A 27099-nucleotide genomic window follows, 5' to 3' on the forward strand; every position below is an offset into this window, starting at 1 on the left:
TATTCATGCAAAATAAAGTATAACCCATTTTTGCTTTTCATGATCATACAGAGTTTGTATCCCTCCCATCTGTTACATTATCAACTTTTTACTCTCCACTGCTACAGTTCCTGATGTCTTCAAATATGCTGTAGTTACACCCCTTCTCAAAAAAACCCTCATTAGACCCTGCATCCCCCTCCCTCCTCCCCTTTCCATCCAAACTACTGGAACATGCTGTTCACCGCCATTGCCTGGACTTCCTTTCTTCTGATAATATCTTTCTTCTGATAATATTCTTGACCTGCTTTCAATTGGGCTTTTGCCCTCTCCATTCTACAGAAACTGCCCTTGTTAAAGTCTTTAATGAACTGTTTCTGGCCAAATCCAATGGCCTCTACTCTATCCTCATCCTTCTCGATCTGTCTACTGCTTTCGACACTGTTGATCTCCACCTCCTTCTCAACACACTGTCCTCACGGGGATTCCAGGGTTCTGTTCTCTCCTGGTTTTCTTACTATCTCTCCCATCGTACTTTCAGTATATGTTACGGTGGATCCTCCTCCACTGCCATCCCACTGTCTATCGGTGTACCTCAAGGCTCCGTCCTAGGCCCTTTCCTCTTCTCCATATATACCCGCTGTCTCGGTACACTGACCTCCCATGGTTTTCAATATCACCTCTAGGCTGATGACTCCCAGATCTACCTCTCCACACCAGATATCTCTACAGGGATTCAGGCCCGAATCTCAGCCTGCCCGTCTAGCATTGCCACTTGGATGTCTCACTGCTATATCAAACTGAATAAGGCTAAAACTGAACTCCTTATCTTTACACCTAAACTCACCAAACCCTCTCGCTGTTCTCTATTTCTGTGGATAACACTCTTCTCCTCCCTGTCTTGTCAGCTCGCAACCTCGGGGTGATCTTGACTCCTGTCTCTCTCCTTCTCTGCTCAGATCCAAAAAACAGCTAAAACCTATCGCTTCTTCCTCTATATTACCAGAACCCGATCTCTCCTCTCTGAACACATCACCAAAACCCTTATCCATGCTCTCATCACCTCACGCTTAGACTACTGAAACGTACTTCTCTCAGGCCTCTCACGCATCCATCTCTCACTCCTTCAATCCATTCAAAATGCTGCTGCAATACTCATATTCCGTGAGAGCCACCATGCTCACATTATCTCTCTCCTCCAGCCACTTCATTGGCTCCCCATCCATTTCCAAATACAGTTCAAACTCCTCTTACTGACTTACAAGCGCATTCACTCTGTAGCCCCCTCAATCTTTCTCCTCACTTATCTCCTCCTATATTACCCCCCCCATGAATTCCATTTAACGGGTTAAGTCCTCTTATCTGTACCCTTCTCCTCCACTGCCAACTCCAGACTCCTTCCCTTCTTTCTTCCCGCACCATATGCCTGGAACAGGATGCCTGAATCAATACGTCATACTCTGTCTCTAGAAGTATTCAAATCCAAGCTAAAAGCACACTTTTTTGTAACTGCTTTCAACTCTTTACTCCCATTCATTGCTGTCAGATACCTATACCCATTGTATCATTTCCTCTACCAGAATCTCCCCAACCTTGAGATGTCTTGTTTGTCTTTCTAAATTAAATCGTAAGCTCTTCTCAGCAGGGGCTGTCTCCCCTCAATAAAAATCTCAAGTAAAGACGAATATTCTACTTCATGCTCACCTTCCTGGGAGTCAAAATTTGAAATAAACTCGCAGAGACAATTAGAACAGAACCCTACCATGCCCTATTCCAGAAAAAAATGAAAGCCCTACTCTTTGATAATTGATCTCTACATCTACCTTCAAATTATTTTGCTTAGTATGATTAGGTCTTCTCCTTTTCTCCACTAATTCTCTTCCTTCCCCCCTTTCCTCCACTCTATACCCTAAGATACCCTTTTCTTACCGCAAGTCGCCTTGAACCTGTTTAGGTTTGCGCGATGCACAAATTTCTGATTAGATTAGAAATGTACAGTGCTGCGTACACCTTTCAGCACTAAAGAAATGATAAATAGTAGTAGTAGTAGTTGTAGAGAGTTATTATTTCTGGGAATATGACATTTAGGTGGGCTCTGAAAATGAAGAGATGATGGTAGGGGTTGTTTTTGGATTTTTTTTTTTTACAATATGAAATATTTTTATTACCTGTAATTTTATTTTTTAAAAGCTTTTTTTAATTGTATGTTTTAATTATACATATTCTGCCTTGAACTGAAATTGGTTAAATGGATTATAAATATCTTATTATATTAAGCTAGAAAACTATTTGACCTTTTGCTGTATGGTTGATAGATTTGTCAGAATAGTTTCCAGAACTGTCCAGTATTTCAGAGTTGTTTATGTATCATTTTACAAGTACAGTATATGAAGGGATTTTATAATGAAGCATATGTATGTCTTCATAATCTCCTTCTAATACAACATAAAGTGGAGTGGCACAAGAAAGTTCACAGTCAGTTACTAAGTGCTGATAGATTGTTTAGGCCAGGGGTGTCCAATGTCGGTCCTCAAGGGCCGCAATCCAGTCGGGTTTTCAGGATTTCCCCAATGAATATGCATGAGATCTATTAGCATACAATGAAAGCAGTGCATGCAAATAGATCTCATGAATATTCATTGGGGAAATCTTGAAAACCCGACTGGACTGCGGCCCTCGAGGACCGACATTGGACACCCCTGGTTTAGGTTCTTGCTTTGCTCTTTCATCAAAGGGTTTACTTTGGCTAAAGCAACTCTGCAAAACACAGTGGTTTCTCTGCTTTCGAACAGTAGCATCTGGGTGACTTACTCAGTAAAGGGATCCATGCCTGGAAAATAATGTGTTCAGTGTAGTTTTCTAGAGAAACAAAAACAGTGGGATAAGGAACTGTATCTAGATGCAGAGAAAAAGGATTATTAAAATAAATCAATTGTTTACTAGAAAACCATGTTGCTTTATCATATGATACAATTCTGTTTGGGATGTCAATGAGAGCAAAAAGTCAAATTTCATCAAATAATAACAAGCTTTTATTAATTATGACAGGAGTCGCTATACAACATATTACCAATAATTGGAAAGATTATAATCGACTTAGCTATACATTTTGGTGGAATTCATTGTGTCATATTTATAAAATGGAAAGATCAATTGCCATACAAAAAGGGAATTATAATAATTTTAAAATGATTTGGGGGCCATTAACAAATTATTGCAATGAATAGACATCATTTTCCTAATGAAAGTACATTTACATGTAGGGGGAGGGGGGAGGGTAAATAGTTATTTTAAAGGTTTGATTAATAGATTGAAATATAATATATAAAATGATATTTTGAATTCAATTACTTGTGTGAAGGGTGGTTGGGGGGATAAAGTCATGTATGTAACATCAGAATTGTATGAATATCAAGTGATTTGTAACAGTTAATATGATGTAGTATTGTGCACTTGTAAGATGAAAAATGAATAAAGAATTTAAAAAAATATATATATATATTATTTGATTAAACACAGTTGTAATGGTATAAGCTGATGTGCGTGGGACCCAATACGATCTGTGTTTCAACAGGATGTGCCTTTCTCAGGAGTCCAAGGTTTCACATCATCTGCATATAAAGCAATAATTCAGTAAGTCAGTCGTCATGAATTCAACAAACCGAAAGAATGAAAGCAAGTGGCACTTTAACTCATGATGACTGACTTACCAAAATATTGCTTTATATGCAGATGCTGTGACCCTTGGATTCCTGAGGAAGGTACATACTGCCAAAACACAGACTGTGTCAGGTCCCACTCCCATCAGCTTATATACCATTACAACTGTATTTTATCAAATAATATATTTTCATAGCAAACCTTTGTCTGCATCCAGATACAGTTCCCTTATCCCACTTGTTTTTGTTTCTCCTTGCTTTTCTTGTGAGCACCTTTTGTCCCCCTTTTTGCTTATTTCAATGTAGTCTTCTGCCAGAATACAGCTGGGACAGGGGACATGTCTAAAATTTAGGAAGAATCACTTTCCTTGACAGTCCACTCACTGAGAAGCAAACATAGAAAATGATAGTAACATAGTAAATAACAGCAGATAAAGACTTGAACAGTCCATCCAGTTTTCCCTATAATTACATGCATTACAATTTCATGATTAAAGTGTCTTTTTTCTTTGTTATTTCTGGGCTATAGACCTTGGAAGTCCGCTCGGTACTTTCCTTAGGTTCCAACAAATGGAGTTGTCATCAAAGTTCACTCCAGCCTATCCAAATCATCTCATCATTTGTGGAATTCAGCCCATGAAAGTCTGCTTAGCACCATCCTCGTGTTCCAAATTGCTGGGTCTCCCTTTAAAGCCCTCCCAAGACCATCCTAAACCGAATTGCCATACACGGGACACAGATCATAGATGTCTGGTACTGGCCTTAATTCTTCAATTTATACCATTTATATTCTAATTAGAGATCCTCTATGTTCATCCCACATTTTTAAAAATTCTGTCACCGTTGTCCTTCGGGAGAGCATTCCAGGCATTCACCACCCTCTCTGTGAAAAAAAAATTTCTTAACATTACTTCTAAGTCTACCACCCTGCAACTTCACCCCTGTCCCTCCTCTCCTCTAGAGTATACATGTTGAGTACTTCCAGTCTCTTCTTGTACGTCTTTTGGTGCAAACCCCCTACCATTTTCATTACCTTCCACTTAACTGCTTCACGTCTTCTTATATCCTTAGCCAGATATGGCCTCCAAAACAGAACATAATACTCCAAGTGGGGCCTCAACAATGACCTGTAAAGGGATATCAACACCTCCTTTCTTCTGCTGGTTATGCCTCTCTCTATATAGCCTAGCATCCTTCTGGCTACAGCCACCACCTTGTCATACTGTTTCATTGTCTTCAGATCTTCAGACACTATCACTCCAAGGTCCCTCTGCCCATCTTTCCAAATGCATCATTCTGCATTTCTTTGCACTGAATCTTAGTTGCCAGACATTAGACAAGACATGGGCAACTCTGGTCCTTGAGGGCCGGAATCCAATCGGGTTTTCAGGATATCCCCAATGAATATGCATTGAAAACAGTTCATGCAAATAGATCTCATGCATGGGGAAATCCTGAAAATCCGATTGGATTCCAGCCCTCGAGGACCGGAGTTGCCCATGTCTGCATTAGACCATTCTTCCAACTTTTGCAGATCCTTTTACATGTTTTCCATTCCCTCTGGGGTGTCTACTCTGTTACAGATCTTGGTGTCATCCGCAAAAAGGCAAATCTTACTTTCTAACCCTTCGGCAATGTCTCTCACAAACATATTGAACAGAATCGGCCCCAGCACCGATCCTTGAGGCATTCCATTACTCACCTTTCCTTCCTCTGAGCAAATTCCATTAACCACCACACTCTGACGTCTGTCTGACAACCAGTTTCTAATCAAGTTCACCACTTTGGGTTCTAACTTCAGCCTGTCAAGTTTGTTTAAGAGCCTCCTAAGAGGAACCATGTCAAAGGCTTTGCTGAAATCTAAGTAAAATACATCTAGTGCACATCCTTGATCCAGTTCTCTGGCCACCTAGTGAAAGAATTCAATCAAATTTGTTTGGCACAATTTACCTTGAGTAAAACCATATTGTCTTGGATCTTGTAACACATTACATTCTAGGAAATTCAATATCCTTTCTTTCAGCAATGCTTCCATTATTTTTTCAATAACTGAAGTGAGGCTTATTGCCTTGTAGCTTCCCACTTCATCTCTGCGACCACTTTTGTGAAGAGGGACCACATCTGCTCTTCTCCAACCCCATGGAATCTCTCCCATCTCCAGGGAATTATTGAACAAATCTTTAATTGGACCTGCCAGAAACTCAAATTCTGGGATGGATCCTGTCTGGTCCCATGGCTTTGTTTACCTTAAATTTTTCAAACTATTCATAAACACTTTCTTTTGTGAATGGCGTGGTATCCACGCCATTCTCACATGTAACTTTGACAGCCTATTGCGGTCCTTTTCCTGGATTTTCTTCGGTGAATACAGAAGTATTTGTTTAGCATGTTTGTTTTTTCCTCATCACTCTCCACATAAGAAGTTTATAATTTTTTCCAGTCTCGCAATTTCAATTTTCATCTTCCTTTTTTCACTAATATTTCAGAAAATAATTTTGTCTCCTTTTTTACATTTCTAGCCATTTGCTCTCCAGACATCGCTCTCTCTTGGCATCTTCACTTTTATAAAAATATGATACAGTTTTAAGTTTCAAGTTTATTAGAAATTTGATGAATCGCTTATACATAATTTAATAAGCGAATTACATTAAAATCCAAAATATGCACACAACATACAATTTAAAAATGCAACTAATAAAAAAAGGATTGGACGAACCAACCAACAGACAAAACTGAATACGAAGGGAGTGAAGGGGTAAAGTTACAAAATTAATAATTTTGAAAATAGGGGAACAATAAAGGGAAACAAACATAAGGAGGGGTATCTATTTTTTTTTTCCTTTCTTTTATTTTTGATTTTTGGTAAAGAGTCTATTGCACTGTATATATTCCAATCAGAGGGTAAAAGCATCTTTGAACAAGAAGGTTTTTAAATTATTTTTAAAACGGCTAATGTCTTTTTCATCTCTTATGTAATGGGGTAGAGAATTCCAGACTTGGGGGGCTACTATTGAAAACATATCATGGCGTCTAGTGCCAATCACTTTTAAAGAAGGGACTACCAGGAGACCTTGGGCCGTAGAATGAAGAGAGCGGGATGTGTTATACGGAATAAGTATCCTATTTATAAATTGCGGCTCGCTTATAGATAAGGTTTTAAATACTAAGAGTAGAATTTTAAAGGTAATGCAATGATTAATGGGAAGCCAGTGTGAATCAACCAGGAAAGGAGTTACATGATCATATTTTTTACCATTGTGAATAAGTTTAACGGCAAGGTTTTGAATTATCTGTAAACATTTCTTTTCTTTTTGAGTAATGTTTAATAGTAATGAATTACAATAGTCTAGCTTGGCAATGACAAGTGAATGTATAAGGATATTTAGAGATTTTGGTTCCAGGAACTTGGAAATAGAACGAATCATACGTAATCGAGAAAAACAAAATTTAACAATGTTACTTAAGTGCTCATGATAAGAGAAATTATCGTCGATGATGACCCCAAGTATTTTTAATGATAAAACTAAGTCAATATGAATATTATTAATGATGAAGGGAGTGCACAACTTTATTCCTTGTTTCCACGGGAAGAGTAGGGCTTTTGTTTTTTTAATATTTAGCGATAGTCTGTTGGAGTTGAGCCAATTTTTGATTATCTCTAGTTTTTGGTTAATCTGGTATATCTCTTCTAAATTTTCTGGATTTAAAGGATGGGACAATTGAATATCATCTGCGTAAGTATAAATCGTAAAACCTATAGATTGGCATAGACTTAATAAGGGTGAAAGAAAAATGTTAAACAGTAGCGGAGACAGTATAGAACCCTGGGGGATTCCATAATTAAGAGAAAAAGATTTTGAAGTAGTATTATTGAAGTGTACCGTATATTGTTGATCAGATAAGAAGGAGGTAAACCATTGTATAACTTGGTCACAGACACCAATAGATTTTAACCTATCTAGGAATAGAATGTGATCAATAGTATCAAATGCAGCCGATAAATCTAAAGAGAAGAGGATAACGGAATTGTGATGGTCCAGGTGATAAATTATGTTTGTGGTTAGCCCAATCAGTGAGTATTCTGTATTGTGATTTTTCCGGAACCCTGTCTGGTTGGGATGCAGCACATTGGTTGCTTCAACAAAGTCAGACAGTTAGTCGAAAACTACTCGTTCCGTTAATTTTGCAAAAAAAGGGATGTTTCTGATAGGGCGATAATTTGAGGCTTCCTCTGGACTTATCTTTCGATCTTTTATTATAGGAAAAATTGCTGCGGATTTCCAAGATGATGGCACAGAGCCCGTACTAAGGCTTTTTAATATAAAATAATGTATGAATGGGCCAAAACAGGAGAAGAATTTTTTTAGGATTACTGGGGGAATAATTTCTAGGCGGGAGTTTACTCTGTGTTTACTCACAGTTTACTCTGTGAAAAAGGCGTTCGATGTCCTCTAAAGATGGAAGGTTGAAAGTGGAACATTTTGCAAGTGGAAGATAGCTGTTGTTTAAGCTGTCAATAAAACTGTCAGATAGGGTATGGTCAAAAGTTTTACGTATGTCGCAGATTTTTTTTTTTTACAGAAATGGTCAGCGAGATCTTGAGCTATTAAATTGTTTTTATTGAAACAAGATGGCCGCGTTGTAGAGAGGACGCTGAGTTGTGCTCTCCTGCGAAACACAAATTTCCTACCTCTATCGGGTTTACTCTGTTGCCGACATGCCGAAAAGACGAGGCAGAGCGGTTGCTTCAGCCCGGCAGCCGGGATCCGCCTCAATGAGGCAGGAGGGAATAACCCGCTTCTTTACATCTTCGCCACAGGGCGTGCTGGCTGAGCCGAATCGGAGAGAGATTTTGGCTCTCGGGAGCGAAGTCTCGCTCAGCCCCGCGGGACCTCCATCTCCTCTGCAGCCGCGAGACTGGGGAATAGAGGCGGTTCCATAGGGACGGATGGCGTCGCCGATGGAGCTGGAGGGCTTGCCTAACCCTCAAGTGCTCTCGGCAGGAATAACTACATCGGAGGAGGTGGCTGAGATTTCAGCGAGTGAAGGACAAGCTTCAACAGTCCTTCCTCTGGTAAGACCCGCTGAAATAACTTTAGAGTCTATTTGGACGGCGTTAGACTCTTTGTATAAACTATGTGCAGGAACCCTACCTCAGGTGACTCTTCAAGAAAGGAGATTGGACAAATTACAGGAGGAATTGAAGGATCAGGAAGGAAAGGTTCATAATTTGGATCAGAAATTTCAAAGTTTACAAGCTTCTCAGACTGTTATACTGCAGGATAGACTACTCTATACTAGGAAAATGGAAAACTTTGAAAATTATATGAAAATGTTGAATTTAAGAATTCTTAATTTTCCTAAGGTGTTAACAACACCTCCTAAGGAAATGTTTTATAAATTCTTAAAAGAAATATTTAAATATCCTGATGCCGGACTACCTCCTCTACATAGAATATATTACTTGTCAGTATCAAAACAGAAAACTTTAGGTCCAGAAGTTTCTCCTGAACTTCCTAATCCTTTGAATTTAACAGAAGTCCTTGAAACTTCAGTGGATGAAGTAATCTGTCGTACTACTCTTGTGGTGGCGTTTGTCTTTCAACAAGACAAAGAGGCACTTCTTAGACTGTTTTTCAGGCAGAAAGAAGTGACCTTTCTGGACAGTAAGATCAGTATGTTTCCAGACGTCTCAAAAGCAACTCAGACCAGACGGAAGAGGTTCCTTGAACTGAAACAGTTTGTAATACAGCTGGGGGCCAAATATCAATTGAGATATCCTTGCAAATGTAAGATTCTTCTGGACCAACATTCATATATATTTTTTGAGCCCTCACAATTACAATTCTTTCTTGAAGGAAAGGGAATAACAACTTCAAATATCTCTGAAGGGAATGTAGGATCAATCCCATAGTAATGTAAGAAGAAGATGTACTCTACAAATATGGTTTTCGATATTAATCCATTATAAATATCTCTCATAAATGTGAATTGTTTCTCCTCCAGAAAGTGGACTAATTAAGAGCGAAATTTGTTTAATTATTAAATGGATAGTATCCAGATATATATTTTTTTTTTCCTTTTAAAAAACTTTTGTGATGTTCTCTCTTTATTTTCTTATACAAGTAATGTATATGTATCAATATATAAAATGATAAATAAAAAAAAATAAAAATTGTTTTTATTGTCTTCCATTCGCAAATTGGGGGTAATGGATTTTAAGATGGAGTAAAGAATAGAAGGATTTTTAGCTTTTAAGATTTTTTTTAGAGTAATAGTGTTTTTTAGCGTAATTAATTTTGGTCTTATATAGAGATGTTCTTTATACGATTTTAGATTTTCGGCAGATTTATTTTTTCGCCATTTCCTCTCCAAGAACCTCAGTTGCCGTTTAAGTAATAAAAGTTCGTGAGAAAACCAGGGATTTCGTATTTTTCGAATGGAGATGGAGTTGTTAATGATTGGGGCTTCCTTATCCAGTAAAAATTGAATTGATGTGTTCCAAATCGTAAGATAATCATCAAAGGAGTCTGTATGGAAGTTAAGCGTTTTCTGATTAATAACTGATTGAATGTTTATTAGTTCTAGTTTAGAGTAGTCACGATAGATAATTTTTCTAGGTTGTAATGCTAGTGTTGTTTTATTTTTTAAATGCAACCTGCAAGAAATAAAGTGGTGGTCTGACCATGGGACTGATACATTATGAAGATTAGTAAGAGTAAAAAATTGTGATTTAGGAACTAAGATCATATCTAAAATATGTTCTGCTGAATGGGTTGGATCTTGAATCATTGGCAGTAACTTCAAAGTATTGGTGTAAGTTAAAATTTATTTGGTGAAAGTGTTGGATGATTTGTCGAAATGAATGTTAAAATCACCTAAAATGAGTGGGTGATTTGATGATGAACAAAAATCAAAAATTAGATTTTGAAGAAGGGTTGAGTTACTGTGGTTTATGGGAAGAGGAATGTAAAGTAGTAGAATATCTATTTTTGGATTAGTATTAAGTTTAATTTGAAGAAATTCTATGGCTACGTTTCCTGAAGAATGATCTACGGATTTGGCTAAATTATTGTAATAGATGACGGCTAAGCCTCCCCCTTTACGTTTATAACGGTGATTAAAGACATAGGAGTAGTTAGGAGGGCAGCAGAAAGAGAGGTAGGCTTGTTCGCCATCAGTTAGCCAAGATTCTGTTAGGCAAAGGATGTGTAAATCTTGTGAAAGAATGAGTTCTTTTATGAGGTGGTATTTCCCTTTGATAGATCTTGCATTAATAAGTCCTAATTTTAAGTGTGCCTGATTTGGAGTATTGGTGTCACTGTTAGAGTTACTAATAAGAGAAGAAGACGGGAAAATTTGTGTGAGTGTCGGTTGGCGAGGAATATGAGACTTAAGATTAGTGGGGCACGAGCACTAGTGTACAGGTATATTTACAAGTTTGGAAGGTGGTTTGGAATCGCTAACATAGTTCTCTGGTAATTGCGAAATATTAACAGAGTTATTTAGGAATTGCAGGGGCATTATTAAAGAAAAATATAAAAGGTCCAATAAAAATGAAAGACTAAAAAGACTAAAAAGGATAATCATACAGGTGAATTGTTTGTTATGTATTTCAGCATAAACTGGTTCCAGATTTAAAATGGTGGTGCCCTCAGGTTGCGCATGAAGGAGCGCACTAAGGAGCAGGATCTGCTCCTTAGGTGTGCTCCTTCGGCGTGCACCGCAAATGGCCAAGTTTTAAAGAGCATGGGCAGACCTGGAGGGTGGGCGGAATCCAGCGGGCCGCCGCTTCGCGGCAGGGATTCAGCAAGAGACAAGGAAGTCTAAAAATACAGAATTTAAAACAGGATAAACGAACAAATAAAACAGCAAACAGGTAAAAAGTAAATTTACTGGAGGTGATAACAAGTGCGCTAGTGCATGCACAGCCATGCAGTCAGCAAGTAAAAGGAGCCCTTGGCTAATAATCCACTGCTGCAGAGAAATGGATGGGGATTGCAGCAAACAAGCAACTATTTTACAATACTGTAAAAGGACAGAGATGTCCTTTATTAAACAAATCCTACAGCTTCCACTTTGCTTTACATGTGAAAAAGCATACTATAATACTTAAAAAAAACAAAATAAAATTAAGAATACTCCAACTCTACAACTGGAAAACTACAAGCACTTTCTTTGCATCTTCTAATTCTTACTCTGCAGTTATTTTGCTTTCAAGTTGGCCAGCAAGCATCAATTATTTTTATGGTACTTTTTTGAATTTTATTTGCAAAGTGAGAGGAAGTGACATTTTTTATTCTCTCTGCCTGCAGTGAGCTGAGAAATAATGCCTTTTTTCCTCCAGAATGTTCTTCCCTTGTGAGCTTCAGAATTACCATAAAATTTCATTGCTCCTGATAGTTGCACAGAACCAGTGATGAGTACGGATCAGGTGGGACACCCTGCCCTAGCACAGCAGCTTCATTAATGGAAGAGCTAAAGTGAAATGTGTAGGTTATGAAATATTTAAAGGCAGATGTAATCTGTTTTTGTTAAATGTAAAAAAAAAAAAAAAAAGAGAGAGAGAGACACTATATGCCAAACCTGCATTTTGTGACTTTTTTAGGGAATAATATGGAGTATGTTTACTGTATGGTAATATTCATGTATGCTAGATAGGAACTATAGGATATGTTTGGAAGTATATCGTAGGGTAAGGTGTGGATTTTTAAATATTTTACTGGAAGGAAGGAGGATTAAGAGGAGTAGATTGACTTCTTTTACTTGTAAACTGTTTCAATAGTTTTTATTAACTTGTAAGCAATATATAAAAACTTATTATTAACTACCATCATCATAATAGCATGGCAAAACCCGACAGACATTCCATTTAGAATGAGGGAGGTATGGAATGCTGTGAGTGACACACTTCTCTAAAGCTGGTTTGTGACTGGGATTGATCACCTAACGTACAGACTCATAGAAACATAGAAATAGACGGCAGATAAGGGCCACGGCCCATCTAGTCTGCCCACCCCAATGACCCTCCCCTACCTTTCTCTGTGAATAGATCCCACATGTCTATCCCATTTGGCCTTAAAATCAGGCACGCTGCTGGCCTCAATAACCTGAAGTAGAAGACTTGAGGCCAGCAGCGTGCCTGATTTTAAGGCCAAATGGGATAGACACGTTGGATCTATTCACAGAGAAAGGTAGGGGAGGGTCATTGGGGTGGGCAGACTAGATGGGCTGTGGCCCTTATCCTGTGTAGATGTGATGGAATATGTTTTTCTGTTAGTATTAATTGCAGTGAAATCTGTTAATTATGATCAGCACTGGGCCAAAAACTAGAAGTCATTGACAGCTGCTTTGGTTCTATTTTTCATGATGTAGCTTTCAGTCCCCCCCCCCACACTTTACAAAACCATGAAAGCAGTTTTTAGTGCAGGCCAGTGTGCTGAACGCTCTGCGCTGCTCCCGACACTCATAGGAACTCTGTGAGCTTCGAGAGCAAGTCAACACTTTGGCCTAGGCAAAAATATGCTTTCACGGTTTTGTAAAAAAAAGGGGGGAAGAGCATAAAGTATTGTACAAGCATTCAGAAAAATAATAGGGATCCATCCAATATATAGGATTCTAAACATTATTAATAAAAGATCTGTCAGCTACATGCACATGCCAACTGACAGTGGCACTTCTCACATACACTGCACAGCTGCTCCCGAAAAATAAGTTTCATTCATCTGAGGTTATCTGACCTTAATGTATGTTTCTAGCGGGGTCACAGGACGAACTTGCAAATGTTCTGGAAGAATTATCTTCACTATTTCTTTCTTTTTCTCATTTTTTATTAACTAAAAAATAAGAAGAACAGTATTTCAAAATGATAAAACAAAACAAAAACTAACAGCATGCAGAATTCTAAGAGCCCTATTGGTTATGAAGAAAACTGGATTCTTTTTCCAAGCTTTCATTGGACCAACACATATGATCCTTCTTGGATGCTTCATAAAGGCGCACGTATTCATATTAAATAAATAAATACACCACAACACATACTGTATGCTATGCAATCTGCTTACTGGCATAGAAGCCAATGTCTCCCAAATGATTGGGGGGTGCTAAACCCAATAGAAATTACCCCTCCTTAGACACAATCAAGAGGTTTGCTCAATACTGGAGGCGCACAAGCACCCACAGAGATGACTCCAATGCTTACTGGTATAATCTGAGTCTTTCTGTATGCAACCAGTCTAGCAATCTGACTGGCTAAGAGGGCCCTGGAGACATTAAAACTCATGAGTCACTGGAACATATCACTAGAACATTAAAATGTCATTACAGAGGCTTGTTTTTCAGTTAATAATTTTCATTTTATAGTGTACACAGATCCAAGAGATTTTTTGAAATTGTAAATGGCAGATACCGGGCATGGATCTGTAAAACAACGGAACTGGAATAGGAAGGGAGAAGAAGCAATATCAGTTTGAGATGAGTTGGTATGAAGAGAGCAATGTTGTGAATAATGAGTTCCCATTATTTTACAGAGGTGACTTTTCTGCAAACTGTACTATCTAACAGGAGACCAAAACAAATGAAGGCTTGGAAAAGCAACACTGGGTCTGACATCTTGTTAATTTCTAATTCCAATCGCTTGCTTCCAAGATGGCAGAACTTTGTCCACTCAGGCTGTTAGATTTTCTTTTTTACCTCCTCAAATGGTGTGGTTAAAAACCCCCAGTTGTATAACCACTTCTTAGCAGCTTCAGTCTCATTCTCAACATGATCCTTCCTGAAGAAAAGAAAATACGTGTTTGTCAATCCTCTTCAAACAATCTGGAAGTACTGGACATTTAGAACATGGAAGTATGCTTTGCTTTGACATTAAAAACATGTCATTATTTACATACACTACCACACTCGGGCAGCATTGCCATGTACAATTCCTATCCACATTACAACATCATTGTACCTAAAGAGCATTAGAATCATGACCCTACGAGAACTGTGGAAAATGAGGTTATGATAACCTGGGACATCCCCGTCCCAACCAATAAGATGATGGATGCACGAAAACCAGACATAGTGGTAAAAACAAAACAAAACCCCAAACAGCATTAATCATAGATGTGGCAGTTTCAAGTGACTGCTTCATGAACTATGTGGAGAGAGAGAAGATCTTCAAGTACCAAGAAATGGAGTACAAGACAAAAAAAATGGGGTAGAAATATACAGAAACATTTCACATCATTTTGGGTGCCACAGGCTTGATTAAAAAGAATTTCCAAAGAAGCCCAAGGTTGCCTACATGTTACCTTACAAGTTCCAGAGGAAAGCTCTCTTTGGCAGGATTCAAATTTAGAGTGAGTGTTAGCAGTAAATTTGAGAGACAGAACATACTCCACATTTCCTGACTTAGGAATGAAGTTCAGTGCTGTCACGGTATATGCAAACTAACCCATTTGGAGAAATTGTCCCAGGACAACCTTGGTTTTACAGCTATGAGATCTGTAGTCTGAGTTCACATGGAAGCTCAGCTCGCTGCAGTAAATAAACTGGCCTTCTTTCAAGTATACCAGCTATAGCACCATCATTTCCTTGACAGCCCTTCCATTATCACAATTAGACAAGCAAATGTCATTCCTGCTTGGATTACTGCAAATCAATTTACACTGGTTATTTAAAGAGCAATTCTAAAACTGGGTGCTGTCAGTTACATGCCACTTATGTGCATAAGTGGAATCAAAGCAGCTGAGCGCTGTCCTGTAAGGGCAAGTGGAAGTGGCACAGTGGAAGTGCAAGGGGCGTTGCATGAGTTCTTGCCACACGTAGGCTCCTAGCTTGTGCTAGTATTTTATAACGGGCACCAGATGCCTTTGTAGAATAGGCTCTCATCATGTGGCATCAAGTTGCTAAAAGGAGGTACCCACTTAAACAATTACCTCCATAGTGGGGATAGTGGGCCTGATTCCATAAATGGTATCTTGGTTAGGTGCCCTAATTGCAGATGCCTAGAGATACCTAACTAAGGGCTCCTTTTACAAAGCTGCATTAGGTTTTTTTATCGCCGACCATGGCGGTATTAGCTCCGATGCTCATAGAATTCCTATGAGCATCAGAGCTAATACTGCCTTGGCCGGTGATAAAAAAGCCTAATGTGGCTTCGTAAAGGTGGGGGAGGTTAATTCTGTGCATAACCCAAATTGAATTAGCAAGCTTTTAATTGACGTGGTAATTGACCATGCCATTGATCTTTAATAAAATAAAATTAAGCAATCAATGAAAAGTTGTGCAGAATACTGTGCAGTGCCTAGCGACACCTAATTTGAGATGCTCTTCGATGCCCACCTAAAAAGTAGGTGTGTTTGACTTAGGCAACACTAGGTGTCTGAGTTAGGTGCTGGTAAAACCTGGCCTAATATACCAACGCTTACCTTTAGGATGCCTAGGCCCCGCTAGGCGCAATTCTATAAAGCAAGGGTGTCCAACCTGTGGCCCGAGGGCCGCATGCGGCCCCGTAAAATATTTTGTGCGGCCCCGGTCGAGGGTGATGCAGTGTTTTCCTCTGCTGCCCCCAGGTGTTTACCATCTTGCCGGCTCCCTCCTGTGTCTTGCTGCAGCGTTTGAAAGTTTGTGCGGCCCCAGAAACATTTTTTTCGGCCAATGCGGCCCAGTGAAGCCAAAAGGTTGGACACCCCTGCTATAAAGGATGCCTAGTGGTTGATTGACAACTGTATGGAGTTAAAATATAGGCGCGCTTAAGCGATGTTTATAGAATCAGGCCCATTGTGTTCAGATATCTATGGTGTATTTTTATGTCTACTTATATTAGATATTGTATTTCAATTTGGAATCCACTTTGATGTTTGTTGTGAGAGGAGAGAATATCAAATTAATCAAGCCAAATCAAAATCAATTTCAGAAAAACTAAGCTAGTGCTTACAATTCATTCAGAATACTGTAGCTCAAATGATATAGGATGTAATAAAATGGAAAAAAATAATTTTTGTTCTAAAATCTTTTGCACTGGCTCATGGTATTCTACTGGGTGAACTTCAAACTCCTGGCACATCGCCTCACCTCATATATTGTATACCATTCATCCTCGCCATAAGCCAACACTAAAAGAGTTGACTGCACTCTGTGACAGAAGCACTAGAAGCTTGAGACCTCTATCCTTTTGCAGGTGCACCAAATCCACATACTCTGCCAAACTTCCACTGTCCAAGCCAGTGGCTTCTTGAGTGAATTTGTCTGTGGAGACCAGCAGGACAACAGAGTATCTTGTAGGGGATGCATATTAGACTTTGCCCAAGGAACCACCTCTATGGTTGCTGTCTTTGAACTTCGTACCTGGAGGTAGTGCCACGCCACTGGAGTTGGCATCATCAGGAAGTCCGAGATCTGTTTTATAAGCTTCCATTTGTGTGGCTTGGGAAAAAGACACGGCCTTCCGTTGTGTTGACGCATATCCCCTGCTCCAAGTGACTCTTTTGAAGGTTGACAATCCAACCCAGGTCCTGCAGCTGCTGGACCACTTGAGTCACTGCCCACCACCACCATTACTTTGGTGAAGGCATGTGGCACCATTGCCAGCCTGAAGGGGAGTGCAGAAAACTGAAAGTGTTGCCCTAGAATGTAGAATCTCAAAAGTCTTCTGTGTTCTGGAAAAATCGGAATATGGAGATAAGCCTCCGTCAAATCCAAGGATGCCAGGAATTCCCCGGTGCAACCACCATAATGAATGACTGCGGCATCTTCAAGGCAGCATTGACTGACTTCAGATCCAAGATTGGCCTCCAGTCTTCTGAGTCTATTTTTGGGCACAATGAAGTATATACTGTAGAGTATCTGCCCAAGCCTGATTCTGCGTGTGGAACAGGCTCTATGGCTCGAATGGCTAAAAGCCTGTACATTGTCACTCTGACTTTTTCTGCCTTTTCCGGCCATCCTGCCAATTAATCCACAAAGTGATCTGCCGGAGGGTAGCTGAATTTGAGTCGGTAACTTTCTCAGATTATATCCAGCAACCAGCGGTCCGAGCTGATCCATGCTCACATCTCCCAATAGACCGTTAGCCTTCCTCTTATTTGTGGGAGTCTGGGAATTTTGAGGGCTATGGCAGAGCGTGATCCATAGGACTGGGTATGTCTTGAATTGCCAAACCATCGCCAGGAACCTTGAAACATTCTCTGAGTAGAGCATCCTTTAGAGCAGTGGTTCCCAACCCTGTCCTGGAGGAACACCAGGCCAATTGGGTTTTCAGGCTAGCCCTAATGAATATGCATGAAGCAAATTTGCATGCCTATCACTTCCATCATATGCAAATCTCTCTCATGCATATTCATTAGGGCTAGCCTGAAAACCCGATTGGCCTGCTGTTCCTCCAGGACAGGGTTGGGAATCACTGCTTTAGAGTACTGATGAAAGCGCCTGGAGTTATGAAAATTACTTCCAGAAGACCCTCACAAATTCTGAGGTCTGCTATCTGGAAGGGTCTTCGGCCAATGATTGGTCACACTGGCCATAAGATCATCCAAACCTTTTCCAAACAGCATCTGACCCTTACAAGGGAGCATGCTTAAAGTAGCTTTGGAAGCCAAATCTCCCGCCCATTGCCTAATCCAAAGCATTCTGAGGTGTGGAGATGAAATAAACCAAGACCTCGTTCAATACTCTGATAATATCATGTAGAGTGTCCGCCACATAGTCAATTCCTGCCATGACCAGACGTGAGCACACTTCATCGTCCGTGCCTGAAACCCAACAGACCCTGGTGTAACAGGCTCTTGCCACGAAAGAGGCTGCTGATGCCACTTTAATTCCCAAAGCTAAGACCTCAAACTGCCTTTTTAGAATTACATTCACCCTGCAGTCCTGTTCATCCTTCAAGATTACACCCTCCTCACTACATAGGAAAGTATGCTTGGTGACCTCAGCTACTTGCAAGTCCACCTTAGGCTAGATCAGGGGTGCCCACACTTTTTTGACTCGCGAGCTACTTTTAAAATGACCAAGTCAAAATGATCTACCATCAATAAAATTAAAAAAAAAAACACAACGCACACTGTACGCATAGAATTGTTAATTATCATTCCTATTCCGGGGGTTTTTCAAAGAGGTCAAAGCAGATGACTCTATGCACTGTCACCTCAGTAACAACCATACAAAAATAGACAAATACCCACCCCCCCTCCCTTTTTACTAAACCACAATAGCAGTTTTTAGCGCATGGAGCTGCGCTGAATGCCCAACGCTGCTCTCGATGCTCATAGGCTCCCTGCGCTAAAAACCACTATTGCGGTTTAGTAAAAGGGGACCATATTGTAAAATATAGACAGCAGATATAAATTCAGACACATTTTGATCACTAAATTTAAAATAAAATCATTTTTCCTACCTTGTCTGGTGATTTCATGAGTCTCTGGTTGCACTTTCTTCTTCTGACTGTGCATCCAATCTTTCTTTCAGCCTGTCTGCTTCCTCTCCTTCACACCTCATTCCCTCCCCCAACTTTTTCTTCCTCTTTCCCTGACCTTTCTTTCTTTCTCTCTTCATGCCCTCTTTCTTTTTTTCTGTTTCTCTTCTTTCCTTCTGTCTCCCTGCCTGCCCCCTTTCTTTCTTTCTCCCTGCTCTTCCCCAAGCCACTGCCACTGCCATCGGGGAACAGGACCCAAACCGCCACCAATGGATAACAGGCCCCAAAGCCGACGCCACCCCATTCTCTCCCTGCTTCGGGCCAACCAACATTCCTCTCCCCGACGTCAATTCTGCCGTCGGAGAGGAAGTTCTGCCCAGGCAGGCAGCGATTGGCTGGCCTGAACTTCCTCTCCAATGGCAGAATTGACGTCGGGGAGAGGAAGACTGATCAGCCCGATAGATCGCCTAGGCAAAGTGAGACCTGGGTGATCGACTCACTTTGCCTTGGCGAGCTACCCGTCGATCGCGATCGACCTATTGGGCACCCCTGGGCTAGATGAACAACTGCTGAAATTCAGGGACCATGGGATGTAGTCTTGTCATTGTCTTAAACCCACTTAAGGAGCCTCTAGGACCTCCCAATGCTCCATAATTAAAGCAGAAAGAACTGGATGCCGAGGGATAAAAAAGAAGTCTGGGCCTGTGAAACCCTCGTAATCAAGCAGTAAGCAGCCACAATCTACCCTTCTGCCCTTCAGCACTCTTTCTAATCTCAAACATCCATCCATCCATTCAATCAATAAACATCAGATAAACATAAACATCAATCCTAAAAACATTCTTTACTACCTTTGACCCATTCATTATGGAAATGATAATCAAGAGCCTCTCCACCAATGTCATCCCCAAAACTTGAAAATCTGCTTTAGTCTTCCCTAAATTAAAAAACCAAAATTCAGATTAATCCCAGCCAGCAAATTATAGTTTGATCGCTAACTTTCCGTTTATCGCCAAACTTACAAAAAAATAGTACTCAACCAGTTCACTGAATTCCTTGATAAAACCAAACAAGTTTTCGTTCATACCACTCCACAGAACTATCTTTACTTGGTCTTATTTCCACTATCTACTACTTCTACCATCGCAAATCCGTTCTTATCTCTCTAGATCTGTCTGCAGCTTTCTAAACCGTCGATCATCACCTTCTCCTCAATCGTCTTAAAAACTGCAGTATCACAGGCTCCGCTCTCCTGTGGTTCACCTCTTATTTCGAAGATCGCAATTTCAAAGTCTGTTCAAAAGTAAATCAATCGTTCTCCCAATGTAACCTCCGTTTATAAATCTTTTGTAAGCCGCCTTGAACCGCAAGATAAAGGCGGAATAGAAATCCCTAATGTAATGTAATGTAATGTAAAATTCTCTTGACAAATTCAAAACTAAACTAAAACCTTTCTTATTCCAAGACGCATACCATAGCGCCTGATAATTCCCTTTTTCCAACTGCAAAAGAACCGCTTTTAAGAAGCAACCCCCTCCCCTGGTGTTTTCCCTTCCACCCTCATCCCTCCATTTATTTTTATTTTATTTAAAAATTGTAATTATAAACGTTCCTTTCCCTCTGTCCCTCAAAATCATGTATGTCAATGTTTTCGTCTAGTTTATGTCCAACCTTTTCTTTTATCCAATTCTTGAACTTATTTTAACGTTTTTAGCTTTGTAAACTGGCCAGATACACGTTGATGGTCAGTATATTAAAATGTAAATAAACTTGGACTCCAGCAAAGCAGGTGCTTTAAAGAGGCAGCGGATGATTGGGTCCTTCCCCTGCTCAAGAGGGACTTCAGCCCCCTTGCGCAGTCATCACTGCTTTTTTGACCGATGTAGGAGCGCCTTGATAATTTAAATAGGCTTTCCACAGCAAGCTGGCAAATACGGTGTGAAACCCAGACCAGGGGACCCTGAAACAACCTTCAGGGTCCCACTTTGCCTTTTCCTAGGCTCTTCGGGGTTCATGCACCTGCACTTCACCTGATCACCTTCCAAAGGCTCTGAAGGGGTTCTTTTCGCAGACCAAGTCCTCTGCGATTCCCCAGTCTTAGTGACACCAGAAGGGGCAAAGCCCGAGGCTCCCACTCTTCCTTCATGTGTCCTGCGGCACGTGATGCACAGCTGCTGTTCAGCTGGCCATCCATCGCAAATATGGCATGATATAGGGGTATCTCCACCAGGAGTTCATCCCTAGTGATTTTAAGCCAAACCGAGGAGTTTTGAGGCAGATGGAATCTTTTTCAACAAAATCAGGAAATCCAAGATGGCCAAGAGGCATGGTTGCACTAAAAACAGCCAGGAAAACTCCACTAAAGTGACAAATAATTATGGAAAGTGATTGTTGGAAGTAGGGGACCCTAAATAAAGCCCCAGGAATGCAGCAAGTTTACAAATATATACCCCCCCCCAATTTCCTCATAAACTACAAAAGGCAGTACTCACTGTCTGTCTGTGCAGGTGCTAGCTTGCTTCAGCTCTCACAGAAACTGGAAATGAAGAAGCCACTACCTCAATCAGCCAGACCAAGTCCACATACTGGGATCTTTGGGTTGCCAGTCAGACTAAAGCTTGACTGAGGTCTCAACCCCCACAGATCCACACATGAGCAGGGGAGGATCCACGCAGCTGGCATCCATTAAGCCCTACTGGACTGATCCTGATAAATCAGGATGCGAGCTAGCTCAGAGGGGAAAGGACTCTGACCTCCAAAAGTCTCAAAGTGGGCTAGCTAGACAGGAACCCCGAGGGCTGTTTTACCAGCTGCAGACCTCTGTCACACAGCCTGTATCATCTTGCAAGCAGAGTTGCTCTAAGGTCAAGGGGGACCTCTCCAGCATTGAAAAGCCTCAAATTTGGATAAAAACTTGAAAAATAATAAAAAGTTATCAGAGCAGATCAGAATTAATCCTTCCCAATTCACTTGCAGAAGGAAAAACTGAAGGGGGCTTTACAATCACTGGAGAAGAAGGAGGAGCTGAAAAATGTAAATTTCATCCTTGAATACAACTCGTGAGTATGGGAAGACCATCTATCGTCAGACTCCTAGACACACTGCACCAGAAAACTAGTTCACTTTTCCTCTCTTGGAAAAAGCACATTCACTCAACAGTGATTTAACTACCGTTAACATTTTACAGTATTGAGTCAGGTTCCAAAAATAACACAGCGCACCTGATATCAATAAACACAACGGGGGGAAAAAAGACCTCAACTGCCCCTTTGTCAAAAACCCGGAATTTTTGTAATGACATTCAAATGGGGTAAAGGTTCTTATCATAGATCAAAAACCCCATTGTGAACTAGGCGTGTGAAATAATTTTTTTTGATTTTTAAATAATCACCAACCTAACACCAAACTTAAGTGTCGTATAAAACCTTACATTAAAGGAACAGAAGAACTAAATCACAGTGACCTTGCTGTTTCCGAAAGCTACTTCAGAAAAAAATTGTAATACAATAAGCAACCTTAAAGAGGTTGTACAATAGCAATTCTTTAACAACAACCTCAAGCAAAAGACCACTTATCTTGAATGGCCCCAACAGAGGCCCATCTGTTTCGCTTAAAGCTTCCTCAGGGTTTGTGTCTTTCACCTATCTAGTAACACAGGGGTGTCCAATGTCGGTCCTCGAGGGCCGCAGTCCAGTCGGGTTTTCAGGATTTCCCCAATGAATATACATGAGGTCTATTTGCATGCACTGCTTTCATTGTATGCTAATAGATCTCATGCATATTCATTGGGGAAATCCTGAAAACCCGACTGGATTGCGGCCCTCGAGGACCGACATTGGACACCCCTGCAGTAACAGGTAAAAATATCAGCAAGTCACGAGGTGATTTTCTGCCTAACCGACTGTTGTAACACTGTGATCTGTTGACAGCGTGAAAATCCCATTGAACAGATGGCCCACCTTTACCCCATTTAAATGTCATTACAAAAACTCCTGTTTTTTGACAAAGGGACGATTGATGTCTTTTTTCCCCTGTTGTGTTTATTGATATCAGGTGCACTGTGTTATTTTTGGAACGTAATTCTTTGTGATTACACAGTTTTCCTCCTCTTTCCTGGTTCACAGTATTGAGTCAGGCCAGTGTACATCACTTTCTTTAAATTGCAAAAAAACACTGGGCCTTTTTTTTAACCATACAAATAAGATTAAAAAAAAGACCCCACTTGTGCAATTAATGATATGATATTCCATGAAACAGAGTGAGATTTTATAATCTTCAGTTCTTTGTGCTAAAAATCCCAAGTAGCCCATCAAGATGACCAAATATCCCGGAGCATGCTATTTCCAAGTTTTCTTAATTAAATCTGAACATATTTGGAAGCAGATTGGAATGTCTAACACTTCTTCCTAATACCCAATAAATGGCATATTGTCAGCAATTCTAATCAGTTCCAAAGCCCATTAGAAATATCAAATTCAACTGATATTACTTTTTTAAAAATTCTTTTGTTAAAAGAGTTGACCTTAAAAATTACTTTCAAAGAGGAGCTCTCTAGCCATTAGAAGAAGAGGCATAATTCATTCTACAGAACTAGCACATATGGCTTAGCCACACCTTTATCAAGATATTTAGCTGATGGGAGGAAAATGGCAGACCCTCTTTTCCTGTTTATTTAATTTATTTGTGGTGCCTCACATTGCTATCATTTGTTTTTAAATCACTGAATAACAAGTCAACAGAGCTGCCAAGTTACTCAATTTCAGGCTGATTTGGGGGAATTCCCAGATTTCTCAATACCTGTCCTTGTGCATTATGGGCCTCATTCTATTGACGTCCCATTTAGGGGTCCTTTTATCAAGGCGCGGTAGGGGCTTAACGCGCGGAATACCGCGCATTAAACCGCCTGCCGCGCTAGTCGCTAACACCTCCATTGACAAGGCCATTAGTTTTTTGGCTTGCCGCGGGGGTTAGCGCGTGATGAAATGTCTGAAGCGCTAACCCCAGTAGCGCGCCTTGATAAAAGGAGCCCTTAGGTCCTAGGATCAAGCCATTTCCAAAGACACTACAAACCCCACACTGCTTTGGGATATAAGTCCAAAACCAGTGCTCCTGCATTAGGCCATTTTTGCTGGATTAGGTGGGCATTAGCAGTGGCGTAGCAAGAGTAAGTAGCACCTGGAGCTGTGGCACCCCTCCCCCACCCTCTTCTCTGGACCCTTATCCTTCCCAACCCCCCCTGTCTCACATGCACCCCCGTCCCTTTTCCAGTACCTTTAAAATTTTCCCTGCGAGAGCAACAGCATGAACCTGCTGCCCGTGTCATGTTGGCTATCCCTCCGACATCACTTCTTAGGCGCGGAGCTTGGAAGTGCTGTCAGAGATAGGCGACACTGACGCGGGCAGCAAGTTCGTAATGCTGCTCGCTCAGGAAAAATTAGAGGGAAAGGGCCCGTGGCAGCGGGGTTGGGAAGCAGGGGGCAGAGAGGAGGATGGGAGCTCTTTACAAAGACCATGACTAAGGTGACCATATGTCCCGTTTTGAACGGGACAGTCCCGTTTTCGGATTCCCTGTCCCGTTGTCCCCACACACAGCTTCGGGACGGCCAAAATGTCCCATTTTCAGAGACAGCGTCCGGAAGCTGTGCGCGGGGACAATGGGACAGGCGATCGCTTCCTGTCCCTCCCCTGCCGCACAAAAAGCCCCCAACAAAAGCCTCCCTCCAGGCCCGATTTAGGTCCACCGCCGCTGCTCCTCTGCTGCCACTACTCGAACCCAGAAGCCTTCTTTCTGACGTCAATTCTGACGTCGGAGAGGACGTTCCGGGCCAGCCAATCGCTGCCTGGAGGGAGGCTTTTGTTTTCCGCGGTAGGGGTGGGAGGAGGTAGGCAGGCAGGCAGGCAGGCTGGCTGGCTCTGGGGGAGGGAGGTAGGTAGGCAGATTTTGGGGGAGGTAGGCAGGCAGGCTGGCTGGCTCTGGGGGAGGGAGGGAGGTAGGCAGGCTTTGGGGGAGGTAGGCTGGCAGGCTGGCTAGCTCTGGGGGAGGTAGGTAGGTAGGCAGGCTTTGGGGGAGGCAGGTAGGCAGGCTTTGGGGGAGGCAGGCAGGCTGGCTCTGGGGGAGGCAGGCAGGCTGGCTCTGGGGGAGGCAGGAAGGCTGGCTCTGGGGGAGGTAGGCCGGCAGGCTTTTTGGTATGGGGTGGGACAAAGGAAGGAGGGATGAAGGAAGGAGAAAAAACGGCAGAGAAGGGGGGGTTGTAAGTAGAAGAAAGACTAGAGAGATAAAGGCCTGGACCAAAAGGGAAAGACGGGAGGCAGAAGCAGGGCTTTGGGAGGTGCAGACAGAGGGGGAGAGCCCCTGAGGAAGAGCAGAGAGAGGCAAGATCATAACAGAGGAGGGAGAGAGAAAGGGAGACCTGGAACAAAGGTACAAAGGAGAACTGATACTGGATCTGGGAGCACTAAGGACATAGGAAGGAGGCGCTGGGGGCACTAAGGACATAGGAAGGAGGCGCTGGGGACACTAAGGACATAGGAAGGTACTGGGGACACTAAGGACAAAGGAAGGCAGGAGGGAGGGAATAGAAAGGGACAATTGTTGGGCCTGAGTGCAGAAAGAAATGAAAGATAGGATGCACAGTCAGAGGGAAACGCAACCAGAGACTCATGAAATCACCAGACAGCAAAGGTAGGAAAAATGATTTTATTTTCAATTTAGTGATAAAAATGTGTCAGTTTTGAGAATTTATATCTGCTGTCTATATTTTGCACTATATTTGTCTATTTTTCTATAGTTACTGAAGTGACAACGTTGAAAACCCCCCAAATATAAATAATTAACATTTTCTCTGCTAGGGTGCTTTGTGGTTTTTTTTTTAATTTTATGGTTTCCACTATGAAATAATAAGATATTGTGTGTACATGAAAAATGAATGGAAGAAACTGAGGGCGGGATTGGGGTTGGGGCTAGGGTGGGATTGGGGGCGGGACTGAATATTAATAGATGTCCCGTTTTGATGAAAAAAAATAAATGGTCACGTTAACCATGACCCTCCCCCGTCCCTTACTACGCCAATGGGCATTAGCGCATAGCACAGCTTAGTAAAAGGACCCCTGAATGACGATCAGAGCTGCCAAGTTACCTAGCTCCAGGCTGGAGATTTTGGAGCAGTCCTGGATGTCCCACCACCCTATCCTGGAGGAACTTGCAACAGTGTTTGCAGTGGTCACACCAGTTTTTGGATGTAAGCATAAAACCAGGCCTGGTCAAAAAGTAACTTGGTGTCTCTGTAATTGTCTTATTTGTGGGACCTCCACCTTGCTCTCATTTGTTTTCTGAAATCACCGCATGACAAGACAGAGACCCCGGTCCCTAGTGTATCACCAGATACCTACGCTCCCGCCAGGCTGTTGGCGGCCTACCTCTAGACCTGTTCTGCGACAGTTTCCCAACCCCCCTCCCTCGCCAGGACTGATCCCCCGTAGTACCACATCCTTTCCTGGGCCAGGTAGTTCACTTCTTTCTTGACTTCTTTCTTGACCTCTTTCGCCATTCTGCTCCCGCGCCGACAATTCCCCCGTTCCGCGTCGCGCGCTCCGTCGCCCGGGCAACGCGTGTGCCCTAAGGGGAGGGGGCAGGACGCGGAGGACGCGTCACGGCTATAAGCCCCGCCCCTTTGCTCAGAAGGCGACAATGATGAGCGCGCGTTCTTGACGCAGGTGTGCGGCTGCCTGGGAAGGAGTTTGCGAGTTAAAAGGCAGCAAGGTATACCTGAGGGTAGATCTGGGCCGAAATGTTGCAGTAAATCTCAGGTATTGCTGTGTCCTCTGTAAAAATAAACAACCCTCCCCCCCCCCAAAAAAAATACTCTATACCGATTTTTTTAAAAAGCAAAAGACAGATGAAATATTGAATACATCGGGTTTGTGGCTGGCGGCGCAGGTTGTGTTTCCCACTTCTCGGTGCACTAATCTTTGCCAGCAATGTAGATGTTCTTTTGTATTAAGCAAACTTCTTCGCTGTGTCTAGGGACGTGTCATCTGTTTGAAACGTTAGAACTGATGAAT

General features: G+C 41.6%; 1 protein-coding gene across 3 annotated transcripts in view; it reads right to left on the bottom strand.

The window, feature by feature from the left end:
* C11H20orf85 (chromosome 11 C20orf85 homolog) overlaps nt 1-26672 on the bottom strand; it is a 51588-nt gene extending 24916 nt beyond the window's left edge. For 2 of the 3 annotated variants that reach the window (XM_033915124.1, XM_033915125.1), the window contains exons 1-4: nt 26521-26672; nt 14331-14412; nt 13379-13474; nt 2791-2838 (exon numbers count right to left, since the gene is read on the bottom strand). In XM_033915124.1, coding sequence (XP_033771015.1) covers nt 2791-2838; nt 13379-13474; nt 14331-14412; nt 26521-26585 — 291 coding nt within the window. In that variant the 5' untranslated portion in view covers nt 26586-26672. The remainder of the gene's footprint in view (nt 1-2790; nt 2839-13378; nt 13475-14330; nt 14413-26520) is intronic. The other variant, XM_033915123.1, reaches the window with a different exon arrangement.
* Between the last annotated feature and the right edge of the window lie 427 nt (nt 26673-27099).

Source organism: Geotrypetes seraphini, chromosome 11 (genome assembly GCF_902459505.1).
Source record: "Geotrypetes seraphini chromosome 11, aGeoSer1.1, whole genome shotgun sequence".
Taxonomy (NCBI): domain Eukaryota; kingdom Metazoa; phylum Chordata; class Amphibia; order Gymnophiona; family Dermophiidae; genus Geotrypetes; species Geotrypetes seraphini.